The sequence below is a fragment of the Solanum verrucosum genome, unplaced genomic scaffold (genome assembly GCF_900185275.1).
Source record: "Solanum verrucosum unplaced genomic scaffold, falcon-dt-bn FXZP01000145.1, whole genome shotgun sequence".
In the NCBI taxonomy this organism is placed as follows: domain Eukaryota; kingdom Viridiplantae; phylum Streptophyta; class Magnoliopsida; order Solanales; family Solanaceae; genus Solanum; species Solanum verrucosum.
Window position 1 is genome coordinate 1,080,911 of NW_026020698.1, and position 16,193 is coordinate 1,097,103.

The window sequence follows — 16,193 nt, forward strand, 5'->3', positions numbered from 1 at the left end:
AGTTTGCCTTAGAACCTTGATGACGACACTGAAGCGCACATAAAGCGAGGCGCAAAGCGCACAACATTGAGCCTTGCTTCAGGTCTTAAGCGCGCTTAAATCGCGCCTTTGACTACACTGATGTAGTTACCTCCATTGTTTCCTTGAATGCATCTATCCGGCGATACAATCTCCCAAACAGTTGAGTAGAAGAGAATGACATTGGCTAAGAAGGCACTCTATCCTTTGCAATCCTTAGTGTGGTTTGGGGAATGTTATTGATTGAGACTATATGAGTTTTCTTAGGGAAATGTTATACAGATATCGCCAACCTGATGGAAGTTTTTTTTTTTCCTGATAATTATGAGTGTTTCTTGACTATGTTGTCTTTTCGGTCATATGGTTCCTAACTTGTTTTCTATGAGAAGCAATGTTGTGAAAAGCGAGCGCCTCATCTCTTAAAGCGGTGAAGCGAAGTGAGGGTATAGCGCTTCTTCCGTGTGAAGCAAAGTGATGTTGAAGAAGTGACCGTTTTCGGGGAAATGTGAAGCGAGCGTGAAGTCTTGAAGCCTCGGAGCGATTTTTTTTTTACTTTTCTGTAAAAAGTAGTCTTTCCAGAAGAAAAGTAGGTATGATTTTTGCTTGTTGTGTCTCTGCTAGTTTTTGTTGTTTCTTCTTCAAACTTGAGGTAGGTCTCCTTCTTTCTTTCTTCTTATTTTATCTTCTTCTGCGCTACTTTTCTGCTAGGGTATCATTTCTTTGCTGCCGTTCTTTGTTCTTTTTCTTCTTGATTTCGCTGTTGTGGCTGCATCTTCTTTGCCGCTTGCCACCATTGCTGCTGGGTCTTTTATAATGATTTAGTTTTCTTTCAGTTTGTTTCATAGTAAAAATATTAGCTTATTTAATATTTCTTTAATAGTATTTACATAGGTACTTTTTCAGTTTGTTTGAGAGTAAAAATCAATTATTTAGATACTTTGATATTATTTAAATAAATACTTTTTTTCAGTTGGTTTAATAGTACAAAATCAGTTTATTTGAATACTTATTTAATAGTTAACTAACTACTTTTCAGTTTTATTAATAGTAAAAAAATCAGTTTATTTAATAATCCTTAGTATTGTTTATGTAAATACTATTTTTTCGCCAAGGATCTATCGGAAACAACCTCTCTACCTTCACAAGGAGGGGTAAGGCTGCATACGTGTCACTCTCCCCAAACCCCACTTGGGGGATTACACTGGTTATGCTGCTACTGTTGTACTTCTTTCAGTTTGCTTAAGAGTAAATATCAGTTTATTTATTATATACTTTTTAAATAAATACTTTTTTTCAGTTGGTTTGATATTATAAAATCAGTTTATGTAAAGAATTTTTAATAGTATTTTATTAATACTCTTAAGTTTGTTTAATGGTAAAAAATTAGTTTATTTAATAGTATTTTTATTTCTCTTTTTTCTTATTATTAGTTTCAGTTTCAAATTTAGTTTTGAGGATCTAAACAATTTGGTTTCGATTTAGCCCGTCCTGTGGAAAATTATTTGTTACTTGTTAGATGAAAAGATTTGCAAATAGATACTCCCTCCGTCCCATTTTATATGAGGTACTTTGACTCGGCACAAAGTTTAGGAAAGAAAGGAAGACTTTTAAAATTTGTGGTCTAAAATGAATGATAGAAATTTGTGTGGTTGTAAATCATTTCATTAAGGGTAAAATGAACATTTTATAGTTAAATTGTTACTTAATATAGAAATGTGTCATTCTTTTTGGGACTGACTAAAAAGGAAAGTAAGTCATATAAATTGGGACAGAGGGAGTATTATTTTGTTTAGTTAGTCATTTTATTTATTTGTGCAAAGCTAATTTTTCCTTTTCTCTAAAGATCATGCTTCACTTTAATGAAGCAAGTTCTTTGCTTCACACTTCAAGTGAGGCAGGCACTTGTCGCTTTTTTGTGCTTCACGCTTCCAGAAATACTGATGAGAAGGTAAAGATGTACTTGGATCTATTTATGACATTGGTGGTTGTTTCGGAAATCACACCAAGGACATGACGTTCCATGGAGCTAAATAGAGATTTGGGAGCATTGTCAGCCGGATCATTGACAATTTTTATGGACTATGTTGCTACAACAGTACTTAGTTGCGATCTCTGTTTACTCCTAGCCTAATTATATTGTCAAATGGGTCAAGAGAAGCCCTTGAATTTTTTCTGTCATTTATTGTAGCTAGGTTAAAAGGTTTAGGACGAGAGGGAGTTGCTCGGATGGTAAACACCCCTCACTTCCAACCCGAAGGTTGCGAGTTCGAGTCACCAAGGTTTAGCATAACGTGAATGAGAATTTCAATACCAAAGAACGTACAAAATCTAGTGAACATTAGTACTGAATTTCTTTAGCACTGGTTATGTGGCCACTTTGGATTCCATATCTATTCATGAGATCTAATATTTTTTATGAGAACAATTGAAGCGACAAAATCAACTTGTAGTTCAATTTCGAGGATCACCGCTTGCAAAGGAGTATGCTAAGAGGATCACTCCTAATGAAGAACCTTTCAAGTCCTAGAGATGTTATGGAATTTTTAGAATAATCATTCCTGCATGTTAGACTAGCTACTACTCATGGATAGTAATATTCAATGTGGCTTGATGAAATATGGTATATTTGCAGAGTCTGATATTATAATCATTATAGCAGTTGTTGGAGTAGCAACGTGGAGGCTTAAGATGGATAATGGCTCGTCTGACATTTTAGTACCAGAGTCGAGTTGTAAGAGGAGCATGTTTTTTTTTTTTTTTAAATTGGTAAATTCTTCAGCATTAAGGCAATGCTGGTCACCTCCAAAAAGTTTACAAAAAAAGGAAAGGAGAGATACTTACAAGGAGCCTATAAAATCCACTAATTGGATTCCCTCTTCCATACTCTGGTTCTTTTCACCATAAACCTAGTGAAGTAATAACTTTCCACTTAATCTTCAAAATAGAGGATTCTGTTCCTTCAAAGATCCTCCGGTTCCTCTCCTTCCAAATGGTCCACCAGATGCAGGTTGGGACTATCCTTCACTATCTTTTTTGGTTTTTGCTTCCTCCTCTTCTGATCCAACAGCTAAGCAAGTATGCAGTATGTTCAGGCATGATCAAGTTGATTCCAGCAATGGAAGTGAACATAGCCCAAACTTGTGTCGTTACTTTGCAATGCATGAAAAAGTGTTTATTGGTTTCTAGTGCCTCCTTGCAGAGGAGGCATCTAGATGCTATGATGGACCCGCTTTTTTGCAATGCCTCATGTGTCAAGCATGCTTTCCTAGCTACTAGCCAAGTGAAGCATTTCACTTTATTAGGAGCCACACTCTTCCATATAGTATTCCAAGGTCCAGTTGACCTGCCTGCAGCTACACTCAGTCCCCTTTTGTATACCCTGTTAACCGTGAAAATTCCATCATTGTGGTGCCTCCAAATGAGTTTGTCTGCGTCTGTATTAGTGCCTGGGAAGTTTCTTATTAGTGTTAGAAAATCTACTACCCATGGTATTTCCCAATCATTTAGGGGTCTTCTGAAAGTCAGATTCCACCCTTGAGGGGACCACATTTCTTGTATACTGCATCCAGTATTCAAGCTTATTGAAAACAGTCCAGGAAAAAGGGAATGAAGTGTGCCATGACCACTCCAGTCCTCTTCCCAAAAAAGTACCTTGTCTCCCCTACCAACTCTGACTTTTAGTGTTTAGCTTGAGAGTTTTTTTTTTTTGATAATGGTAACTGTATATTCACACCGAAAGACCCATAAGGTAAAAACTGATGGGTTGGGGTTTACAAACTCGGGGGTATCATCAAGACCAAAAACTAGACATGAGACTTTACAATTGTCCTATGAAATCGACTAAACTATCTATCTCCCACACTAAATCTTGTTTACACCAAAAAAACAACAGACTAAGTCTCTTCATCTTGATATTCTGGAAACTGCTGGCTAGTGTTTTGAATGGCGAGCGCCATTCGCCAAAGGCGCTATGGCGAGGCGAGGCGAGCCTGTCACGCTATGTCACGCTATTTCACAGTGAGGCGAGGCGAGATCAATTAGGCGACGTAAGGCGACATAATGGCGATCTGAATGGCGGCGCCTTTTTGTTTTAAAATTTTTAAAAAGATTTGACTTAATAATATTAGTCAAAATTAGGGTTTTTTTCCTATTTCCATACTTGGGGTCAGTCATGTTTCTTCTCCTCAACCTCGCGATCTCTTCTTCTCCTTCAGTCGCGCGAATTGAAAGGTGTGGCCTCTTTTCTTTCTTCTTCTTTTCAGTTCTCTTCTTCTTCTTCTTCTCTTCTTTTCTTCGTTTCTTCTCTTCAGTCCTTTTCTTCTCTTATTTTCTTCTTTTCTTCTCTTCAATTTCATGTGAAGTGAATCTGAAATTCTGAAATCTGAACTGCCTTCTCAAAAAAAATGATTTTGAGATACAAGGATACGAGGAGGAAGAAGATGAGGAGCAATATAATGATGTAGATGATGTTGATCTTCAAGAGTTGAATAGTTTTGAAGAAGAATAGACTTTTAGAGTTCTAGTATTGTCTTTTGAATTATTGGGTCTTTAAAGTTCTGGACTTTTAGTATCTACTATTAGTTTTTGAATTGAAATATTTGCTAATATATGTTATTGCTATTGAGATTTTGGATATTTATATATGCAATTAAATATTTTTAATTTTTGGTATTAATTGGCGCCTCAATTCAAAAAGGCGAGCGCCTCGCCTCTTGGCAAGGCAGACCCTTGTCACCTCTTGCCGTCCAAAACACTGCTGCTGGCTATTCCATCATGACCTCTTTCATTTCTTTCTCTCCATAATGTCCACCAAATACATGCTGGAATGCTCCTACACCAGTCTTCTTGTGACCCTCTTCTCCCCACTCCTTCCCAATTTTTCAGCAAATCAAAGGAGGTTCTGGGCATCACCCAATTTATGCCTAGTATACAAAAGAGCATGTTCCACAGATTTAAAGTTGTTCGGCAGTGCAAGAACAAGTGACTATTTATCTCTGCCTCTTTCTCACACATAAAACACCTTGAGCAAATCTGTATACCTCTTCTCTGTAGTACTTCACGGGTTAAACAAGCTCTCCTGATCACCAACCAGATGTAGCATGAGACTTTGAGAGGGATTTTACTCTTCCAGACCAGTTTTCAAGGCCAGATAGTTGTCGTTGTGCGACTGTAATTCAGTCTCCAGTAGCATAATTTCACAGTAAAGGACCCCTTGTTGTGCAATTTCCAGACTGACAAATCAGGACCTGCATTTACTCCTGGGAAAACATTTAGGACCTGCAGCAATTCAGCCACTCTGTTTATCTCCCAGTCATTTAAGGCCCTCCTAAAAATCAAGTTCCACCCTTAAGGACTCCATACTTGTGCCACTTTGTCCATCTGTTGCAAGCTCAAAATATACATATCTAGGAAGGTAGTCTTCAGGTTTTCTTCCACAATCCACAATTCATTCCAGAAACTAGTCTTTTCCCCATTACCAATTTTGTACTTCAGATTATTATTGAAAGAAAGCCACAATCTTCTAATTGTTTTCCATAGGAACACCTAAATGTACCAGTCACCTCCTTAATAATCCAACTATTCAGGAGCCCATATTTATGTGAAATTAATCTCCTCCAAAGTGCCATATCTTCACAACAAAATCTCCACAACCATTTTTGTAGTAAACTTTCGTTGTGTGCACGTAACTTCTTTATGCCTAGACCACCCTGCTTTTTGCTAAGGATCACCATATCCCATTTGACTAGATTGTACCCCTTCTTCTCTTTGTTGCCTTGCCATAGAAATACTCTTCCTGCGTTGTTAATTTTTTTCTCTATGCTGACTGGTAGAGGGAACAAACTCATCATATAGGTAGGTTGGCCATCCATGACTGATTTTATAAGGGTTAGTCTGCCGCCCAAAGACAGATATTGACTTTTCCGTTTTGCTAGTTTCCTCTCACTTCTCTCCAGAATCTCATTCCACACTTCCAGCTCCTTATTCTTTGCTCCGAGAGGCATACCTAGGTATTTAGTAGGTAGGGAAGCCACTTGACACCCTAGGTTCTCTGCTAGGATCTGCATATGAGGCACTTGGTTGACTGGGTTGCGACAACTTTTATGCCAGTTAACATGGAGCCCAGAAACGCCTTCAAAAATGGTTAGGATAGGTCTCAAATGCCTTATTTGTGTAACTTCAGCTTCACAAAAAACTAGGGAATCATCTGCATAAAGTAAATGAGATATCGATATCTCCATTGCATTGCCCATATTTCTGTTAGCACAGAAGCCTCTAATCCATCCGTTCTCCCTTGCTCTCCTGATCATAAAGTTTAGGCCCTCCATTGCTAGGATGAACAAAAAAGGTGACATGGGGTTGCCTTATCTCAGGCCTCACCGTGATTGGAAAAAGCCTTCTAGACTGTCATTGATTATGAGTGAAGATTTCACAGTGGAGATACAAAAACTGATCCAGTTAATCCATTTGTTGCCAAACCCCATATCTCTCAATATTTTGAGAAGGAAAGCCCAATTTATGTGGTCATATGCCTTCTCGATGTCAAGCTTGCAAAGCACTCCTGGTACATTCTGCTTCACCCAGAGTCTACCTACTCATTTGCCAGAAGGATTGCATTCATGATCTGTCTACCCTTCCGGAAGGCCATTTGGTGTTCATCAACCAGAGTCCCCATAACCTTCTTCATTCTCTCAGTAATGGGCTTGGCTATAATTTTGTAGACTCCACCAATTAGACTTATTGGTCTGAAGTATTTCAACTTTTCTGCTCCCTTCTTCTTAGGAATAAGTGCTATAAACGTAGCATTGAAAGACTTCTCAAAAAACTCATTTTGATGGAAATTGTGTATTGTCTTCATCATGTCCTCTTTCAAGGTCCCCCAACATTCCTTGAAGAAACACATTGTAAAGTCGTCTGGATCCAGAGCTTTGTCACCATCACACTGTTTGATAGTACCCAATACCTCAGCTTCAGTGAATGGCCTTTGCAGCCACTCTTGATCTTCCTGGGAGATTCTAGGACAGTTAGCAATCTCAAAAGCAGGCCTCCAGCCTTCTACAAGACTGCCTAGCCTCTTGTCCAGCGTTCATTGTTCCTGTTCTTAATGCTGAAGCCTCTTATCCAGTTGTTTGTTGCTGCCCTTCTCATCAGACTGCCTAGCCCTTCCATAGCTATGATGAACAGGAAAGGGGACAAGGGATCCCCTTGTCACAAACCTCTTTCAGCTGGAAAAAAACCTGCAGGTTCTCCATTTTGATAAATGGAGAACCTAGTAGTTTTGATAAAGAATTCTATCTATTTAATCCACCTTCTCCCGAATCCCATTTGCCTGAGAGTGTTCAACAAGAAACTCCAGTTCAGGTGGTCAAAGGCCTTTTCTATATCTAATTTGCACATAACTCCAGGCACATCTCCTCTAATCCTATTGTCAATGCACTCACTAGAAATAAGAGCAGCATCCAATATTTGTCTCCCTTTGATGAAAGTCACCTGGTGGTTGCTTACAACTCTGCTTATTATCTTCTTTAATCTCTCAGCCAACACCTTTGCTATGATTTTGTAGATCCCGGAGATTAGAATGATGGGTCTGAAATCTCTTAGATCATTTACCCCAACCCTCGTAGGAATCAAAGCTACAAAAGTGGCATTGAAGCTCTTCTCAAACTTGTGATGAGAGTGAAATCTGTGGAATGTCTGCATCAGTTCTTCCTTTATTGTTTTCCAGAAAGCTTGAAAGAAAGCCATGGTATATAGCACACATGAAATCTATGGAATGTCTGCATCTTGACCAGGTGCTTTTTCTGCAGCACACATCTTTATCCCTGCCAGTATCTCTTCTTCCTCAAAAACTCCCTCAAGGTGGTTTCTTTCTTCTGTTGAAATGCCTTGTACTTCATTAAGATTCAAATAAGGTCTCCAATTTTCTGATTCTTTGTAGAGATCTTGATAAAAATCCACAATGGAGCCCTTGATAGCCACAGGATCACTAGATAGTTCTCCATTGATCAACAGGGAATCTATAGTGTTGAGTCTTTTATGTGCAGTGGTCATTCTGTGAAAGAACTTAGTGTTTTATCACCACATTTGATCCAATGGACTCTGGATCTCTGCCTCCAAAATATTTCTTCATTTCTGGCCACTTCTGTTGAGTCTTTTATGTGCAGTGGTCATTCTGTGAAAGAACTTAGTGTTTTATCACCACATTTGATCCAATGGACTCTGGATCTCTGCCTCCAAAATATTTCTTCATTTCTGGCCACTTCCTCATATTCCATGGCTAAATGAGCCTTTACCAGCCCTTCTCAAAAAAAAAAAAGAGCCTTTACCAGCTGCTTATCATCATTTAAAGGTCTGCCCTCTTGGATGGTCTCCAAGCTCCCTATTTGATCTAGGATGTGGCTTTTTCTTGCCTTCCAGTTCACCTTGGTTCTCTTTGCTCCATTCTTTGAGTTTAGCCTTTAACATGCTTAATTTTGTTGCTTGGATATAGTCAGGGGTACCAGATATAATAAAAGAACACCACCACTCTTGAACTTTTACTTTGAAGCCTTCCACATTAAGCCACCACTTTTGGAAGGACTAGAGTGTCAAGGAAACTTGGGAATGAACTCCATTGGTTTTTTCGGAAAGTGGAACTATCCTAGGAAAAGCTCGCAAGCACTTATCCCAAGACTCTTCTCTAAAGGCTCCTTCCAGGCCTTTGGAACCTCCTCCGGTGGTGTTCAACCATTTTCTTTGAAAGCCTTTTTTCCAGACTATGGAAAATCGTTTAAACTTGGTACTCTAGAGATTCTTGAAGAGATCATGGTACATAAGAAAGAATGAACCTAGAAAGGTGTTCAATTGTTTCGCAGTTGGAAAAAATGTAAGAATTGTTTCGATGTTTTTTGTTATATAAGGACTCTGCATGATGATGCTGGAAGAACTTCTATGTGGGTAAGTTAGGATAATTGTGCTTTCTGAGTAAATTGTAGGTGCATTGCTCTACAAATGCTTAAACAATTCTATTGGAATTTCTTTGTTGGATCTTTTGCGATAGGGATCTATGGATTTTCAATCACTCAAGCAAAAGATTTGATTTATCACCCCCCCCCCCCCCCCCCCCCCCCCCCCAATTTACTATGTGAAATTCGACAAAATCAGTAATCTTCAATTTCATCAACCTTTTACTTTATATTGTTCCTTCCGGACTTAATAGCATCCAACAGGAATTTAAAGTATTGATAGCAATCACTGCTCTTGGGGGACTTCTTGTCATGCCACTCCCCAAAAAAAAGTATGAATTAACCTGACCAATCAAATAAGAATAAATAAATTTAACTTCACCAATTAGATAAGTAAAGATAAATTTATGATTAATAATTAGCAAATTTTCGGGAAAAAATCAATAATATTTCAAACTAAAATAAGTAACATTTACCACCCAATTCAGATACTAACTCCTACTTAAATCAGAATTTTAGCAACATGAGTTGAGCTTTTTTTTGGCTTCAATTTACTAAACCCAACAAATAAAGCAACAAATCAATTAACTAAACCGGACAAATGAAAACCAAGAAACTAAACTTACAGAGCTTCTCTAGGGCAATCGTAAAACCTCTCTCTAGTATTCGAATGGGTCAAAACAACGAAGTTATGAGCAATCAGTCTGCAACAACATCTCGTCGCATGACATGTTTCATGTGATAACATACGAGCTTCAAAGATTGAACTCTTGATTCTCCACTAACTCTCCAAGTCTAATTTCTCAAGAAATTTATCAACTAACATATGTAGCCTTGGAGGGTTTTTATTTCAAGGGAAAAGGACAAAAATAGTCTTATCGGAAATAGCCTCTCTACCTCCCAAGGTAGGTGTAAGGTCTGCATACTCTGTACTGTCCCCAAAACTCACGTGTAGGATTACATCGGGTATCTTGTTGTGGAAAAGGACAAAAATACCCCTTAACTATTTGAAATAGGATGTTTTTGTCCTTTGTTTAGTTTTCTGCCCAAAAGTTCCCTCATCTTTTATGGGGAGGGCATTTTTGAGCTACTTGGCTAACAAAGAGGTCACTTTTGGTCCATAAATAGTTCAAGGGCAAAATTTACCCTTTTCCCCCTAATAAATAAAGCTAGCAAATTGATATTTAGTTGTTAAGGAGTGCACCCAAAGGTGTGTCCAGTGGTCAATGAAGTGAAAGGAGAATCATGAGGTGTCCGGTTCAAATCTAATAGTGTTTTTTTAATCATTTATACATATATAAATTTTTTCTTTGTTTGCACCCCTTTAAGTCAAGGTCACACTCTAATTGTGTTTACCCTTAAATCCTAAATAGACTTTTATGCTTTTTGTCTTTGACAACACTGTAGTTGAACACATGTTAAATCACAAAATTTTACAAAGGATCTAAATGAGGAAGTAAGATGTTTTCCCTTTTCATTTTTAAAGGTCCTGACTTCCCTGAGCAGGGACTTCAATGTCTCAAAAAATGATATTGCTTAACTGTACACTCCATAAAGAATAATATTAGAATACTGTATGTGGGTAACTGCAAAAATATTGTATAGTGGTTTTGTTATAAAAGACTTTGTTCTGAAGCTGGAACACATTACGTTCCCTTCTTCAGCAAATAAATCCAGTTATTTTGGTTAGGTAGAATAGACTTTTCTTAACTGTTCCTTATTCTTTTAAGTTTTATCTATTCCTTGTGGCAGAAAAAGGAGATTGGAAAGCGAAGAAAAGATGATCATAACTCACGGAAAAATAAAGACAAAAAGGTACTACAGCTTTTGTGTTACATAGTTCTTGGCCATCTTTTACTTATTCCTTCTAAAAGATGAGGTCCTTTTCTGTCATTGACTTTATGGAGCTTTGACTGTCTGTTGTTTGTTACAGTATAAACACATATGTAGCATATCACTGTGGAGAGATTATTGCTTTCTTTTTTGTCATTTACTAGTGCAAGTATTAAGTGTGTCTTGATTGAGTGTCACTGTTGTTTGTTACTGTATAGACCCATATGTAGCCATGTCCATATCACAGTGTAGTGGTCATTGTTTTCATTTGTCATTTACTATTGCAGTATTATGCTTCATCAAAAACTAGCCAGTGTAGTGTTGATGACAGAATACTGAACTATTCTCCTTCTCCCTTAAAGGGGAAAAACTTGGATCTTTATTTGTATAGTATGGAATTTAGAAGTCCAAAACAATTGGATTATTAACTTTTTTGGTTGTTAAGCTGAATTACATTTTTTAAAGCATTCCAAGTATTGCTTCTGATATTGTGCATTCTACTTTTCTGGTGAGCAATCTGCAATTCTCTTCTATTTAGCTGTCCTGGTCATCCCATTACTGCAATTATCTCTTAGAGCACTAATTATAAACTCCATCAAATGAATTATTATCCTACTTTATACTTGTATCACAATTATATCAGTTTTTCTAGCGGGGGGGGGGGGGGGGGAGGAGCTCACCCCAAGGGTCTTCAATACCTTTAGATGATGTTCTGTATTATTAAAGTTTGTTGGTTCCCTATTAATATTAAAGTAAGTTAAAAGTCATTTTTATCTTCACATTTGACCCACTTCTGGTAAAAGTCTTGAACACTATAACCCTATTACCTTATTACCTATACTTTAGTGAGGTAGGTCACTGGAATTATGCAATAGAGGTCCTAGGCTTTTCTGTTTCTTTGTTTCAAATTCGTCTTTACCATGTTGCTTTGTAGAAGGCTAAGGTATCAACAAGATAATCTGTTATCTAAATGGTGTGCATATTTAGGAATAGAGGAGAAAATGGTAAAAATGGTAAGTTGATTGGAGCAGCCTGTTGAACCACTTATGTGCTACATGGTAGGCTTTGTGGGTGCATAAGTAGTGGGTTTAAAGGAATGATCTTTATCATTTTCAGTCTGGACTTGGGCAATATGATCCACTTGTGCTAAGAGCTTTCCCCTGCACTGTAAGCACTAGAGAAAAAGTATGAGGGGGCATGCTTTACACAGGAGGAAAAGAGAAGGTTTCGCTTGACTTATGGTATTGTTTTGGTTAAAGAAAAACAGAAGGAAGGAAAGGAGAATGTGCAGATCAAAGGAGAGGAGGGGGTAGGAAAAAGGTAAAAGTCGTGTCTGTGTTAGTAAGGGGAGAAAAAGGAAGAAATTTGCATCATTGGAAACTAATATCCTTAATACATGTTTACCTTTTGAACATATTATAAAGCTCTGTCTTCACATTATATAGAACATTAGTAAAGGAGGTTAGCCCCCTTGCCAAATTTTGTTCAAGTTGACCCACCCAAGGAAACATGCGAAGTCAAAAGGGGAATCTTCTAATTGTTTTCTACTTAAGTGCTTCTAAGTGAGTAAAGGGTCATTTAGTTCTGGACTGGGTACAACAAATTTCAGGTATTGTAGGTCTTTCTCAAGATACCAAGTGTCAGAATGCAAAAAATATCTCTCAAAATATCATGACTAGCTGGATGGTTCTCCTCGTACCAAAAATGAAATGTAGAAATAACATTGGACTTGAGCCAAAACATAATCACCTATATTAGTGATGTTCTTCTTTTTCATCCAAATGCATAAGAATAGCACTTGAAATTCATCTCTTCTTCCAGTGAAATTATAATGCTCAAGATGTGACTCAAGTCATCCAGATCTAGACACAACTCATCTGATCATCACACAGCAAATTAAAAAAAAGATCTAAATCTCAGTAAACCAGCCATAATGAAGGAGAGAATGTTTGTATTGCTTCAGCTCTAGTGCAGAAAAGATGGCCATTAGCGCTAATTCTTTTCCTCTCCCCAAAGTTGTCACCTGTAAGGGGATCTTCTAAAGCCAAAATAAAAGATCCTTTCATCTTCCTTTGTCTTCCCAAATTATTTTCAAAGTGGAAAGACATGGACTTTGGGCCTAACTCAACCTCAAAAGTTAGCTTAGGAGAGGACGATTGTCCAAGACCATGTAAGGAGATCACAATCCCTTTTTCCATCCCATGTGGGACTCGTCAACACCCCACCTCATGCTCAGGAATGGACATCTGGAGTGTGGAAAATTTAATATGGGGCCCAACATTAGGAAACAAGAATTGGGACAGGTCTTGCTCTAATAGCATGTAAAGAAATGAACTTTGGGCCTAACTCAACCATAAATGTGCTAGCTCAAGAGGAAAGGATTGCCCAAGACCATATAACAAGACCACCATCCCTTTTTCATCCTATGTGGGACTCTTTAACACAAAGGAAAGGGTTCTTCGTCTATGCTGCTAAGGGCATGATTGTAAGACTTCAGACTATAAGCCAGTGCAATATCTTCCGACTAAGCAGGATTGTGTGCTCCTCAAGCTAATCAGTGACTAGTCTTGTAAAAAGCGAGCGGAAGTGACAAGTGTATTTAAGATACAAATTCAGTTGTACATATAAATATTTTTTTAGAATGGTAAAAGTAGTTGCACAATTCTATTTTCATGGGAGGCTATTTTGAATTGATTTTTTTTTTTTGAAATACAAGTTTTGCCATGATAAGAAAGTGATAATAGAGCTTTAGTCCTTAACTCCTCCCAGACTAATATCTCACTGAAGGCTCTCTCATCCACTGCTCTCCTTGCTGAAGAAGGCCTTCTTTGCTACCTATCCTTCAACTTTAATCAAATTTCTCCTTTTCATGTTTGATCGATACTTGATATGTAAAGGAACTTAGGGCACAAATAATTGTACACAGAAACACACACACACTCTCTCTCGCACACACAACTATGTTTGCAAACATGTACTACTGAATTCTTTTTTGCTCTCAGGAAAATGCTATTATGTACTATATACCTTGCATCTGTAGGCACATAGAAACTATCAGTAACATGAGAACCCTTTAGCATGAAAACACATGGCTGAATGGATTACTATGTTGATGTTGGTCTGAAACAGTTCAAAATTAAAATTGAGCTTATAAAACTGTGGTAGTGTGTCAAAGAAATATCAAAACCAATAGTAGAAGGTATTATAGTTTATATTATTGGGAGAAATGGTTGGGGTGGATTAGTTTTTGCATCAGGACTGTCAGGTATTCTATTCTGGTGAATGTGAACCAGTTGTTATTTCCCATCAGGGAGGGGTCAGGGGTCTTAGACAGGGAGATCCTCTATCTCCTTTTCTTTTTGTTTTGGTAATGGAAGATTTTGATAGTGTGATGAGCAGATCATTCAAAACAACGAGATTAGAGACTTCCAAATAGGAGGTGCTACGGGGTAAACTAAGTAAATATGCCACTTTGTTTATGTTAATGATACAATTAATTTTGTGAACCTACCGAGGAACAGATAAATTACATCAGATTGCTACTACTGTTTTTTGAAGCCCCTTAAGGTTTGAAGATAAATTGGATGAAGAACAGTTTGTTCACAGTCAAGGAGGTGCTCAACATCCAGAGTTGGTAGACATACTTGGCTGCAATGTAGATCATTTGCTTACAGTTTACTTGGGCATGCCACTTGACAATAAACATAAAGAGATAGTGATATGGGATGGCATAACAGGGAAGGCAGAAAAGAGATTGATAGTGTGGAAGACTCAATATCTATTATTAGGAGGAATATTCATTCTTATAAACTCAGATCTAGACTCTCTTCCCACTTATGTTATGTCTCTTTTCCTTCTATCTCTGAAGGTTGTGAAGAAGCTGGACAAACTCAGAAGGGATTTTCTTTGCATGGATGCAAGGAGAATAAAGATTACAATCTGGTGAAATGTAACAATGAACAATAGGTACTTGGGAGGATTGGACATCAAAAACCTAAGGAGACAAAATGACAGCCTCTTGATGAAATGGCTAGCATATTGGAAGATACTTATATACTTTTTCTTTACAAGGAATGTTTTCGTTAATAATGGGAGAAACTCACGTATACAAGAGGTATACCAAAAATTGAGAACCTACAAGGCTGAATAGATTTTTGTAAAAGACACCCATCCTTCAACATAGATCGCAATCTCATGGGTGCACCTAAAAGGTATTGAAAAGATAAAGAGGCTACCCTTCAAATGTACAAAATCATGCTTCATACGCATATATACTTGTGGTGCAAGTTTTCACATCTACAAGTAAAATTTAAGTTGGCAGACTTCATTTTCGGTGCCGCATCCATGTCAACAGGGACGTGGGTGTGTGTGTGATTCATACCCGATCATGTCAACTAGTTTTGGCTATTTTGACCAAATTCGAAGGAAAAATTGTGGACAGATCCAATGATTTGTGTGATCAAAAACAAAAGTTAAGGTGCGGTAAAAAAACAAGAAATTTTTGTTAGTAGAAGATAATGCTCTCAGGCACTCTGTGCCTCCCCGAGATAACTCTCTTCCCTACTTCCTAGGGGGGGTAGGGTCTTTCTTTCCGGTGAGTTTTGGCCAGAATCTGATTTCAGTCCTTGTCTTTTTCGTTGAACTATTACCAACGTGATAGTTTAGTTCTCTTAGATTCAGTCCGTTAATTTCTGGTCCTTATCAATGGGGGAAAATAGGATTTATTTCAATGCTGGCTTCAAATCATATGATATTACTAGATGGAGATCTGAAGGAACAGTGCGGTATGAATGGGTTGAAAGGAGCAGAAAAATGATGAGAAGATCCTCCATGAGCAACAAAATCATGGAATGGATTTGCTTGACCCTCAGAGAAGCATCCAGTGATCAGAGAAAGTCAATTAGGAGATGGAAAACTGCAAAAAGAGAGGCGGAACACTTTTACACCAGAAAATACAACGAACATGGGAGATTTATGACTATCATATCCATTAATAATGGGGGGAGATCTGTCCTTGTTATTCCTGAGCTTGCCCGGAACACTTTTACACCAGAAAATACAACGAACATGGGAGATTTATGACTATCATATCCATTAATAATGGGGGGAGATCTGTCCTTGTTATTCCTGAGCTTGCCATGAATGCAGGGTGGTACGACATAGCTCTTGTGAGAAATATATAATATATGAGAAAAATATTATTGAATTGTGTATCTAAATTGTTACATTGAGACCCTATTTATGGACACTACATTGGAATCCTTTTCCAACTAGGATTCCTATTCTTATTCCTATTCCTATTCTAAGTAGGAAATACTTATTTCTATTCTAACACTCCCCTCAAGCTGGTGCATGCAAATCATATGTACCTAGCTTGTTACAGATGTAATTAATATGAGG

At 37.7% G+C, this 16,193-nt stretch overlaps 2 protein-coding genes across 7 annotated transcripts in view; one reads left to right on the plus strand and one right to left on the minus strand.

The window, feature by feature from the left end:
• The window catches only part of LOC125812370 (GPN-loop GTPase 3), a 267,756-nt gene that overhangs the window by 163,730 nt on the left and 87,833 nt on the right, over positions 1 to 16,193 (minus strand). The gene's annotated exons all lie outside the window — the stretch shown is intronic.
• Positions 1 to 16,193, plus strand: part of LOC125812372 (uncharacterized) — a 38,541-nt gene that overhangs the window by 5,685 nt on the left and 16,663 nt on the right. The window contains exon 3 of the mRNA XM_049491881.1: positions 10,713 to 10,775. Within this exon, the coding sequence (XP_049347838.1) occupies positions 10,713 to 10,775 (63 nt within the window). The remainder of the gene's footprint in view (positions 1 to 10,712; positions 10,776 to 16,193) is intronic.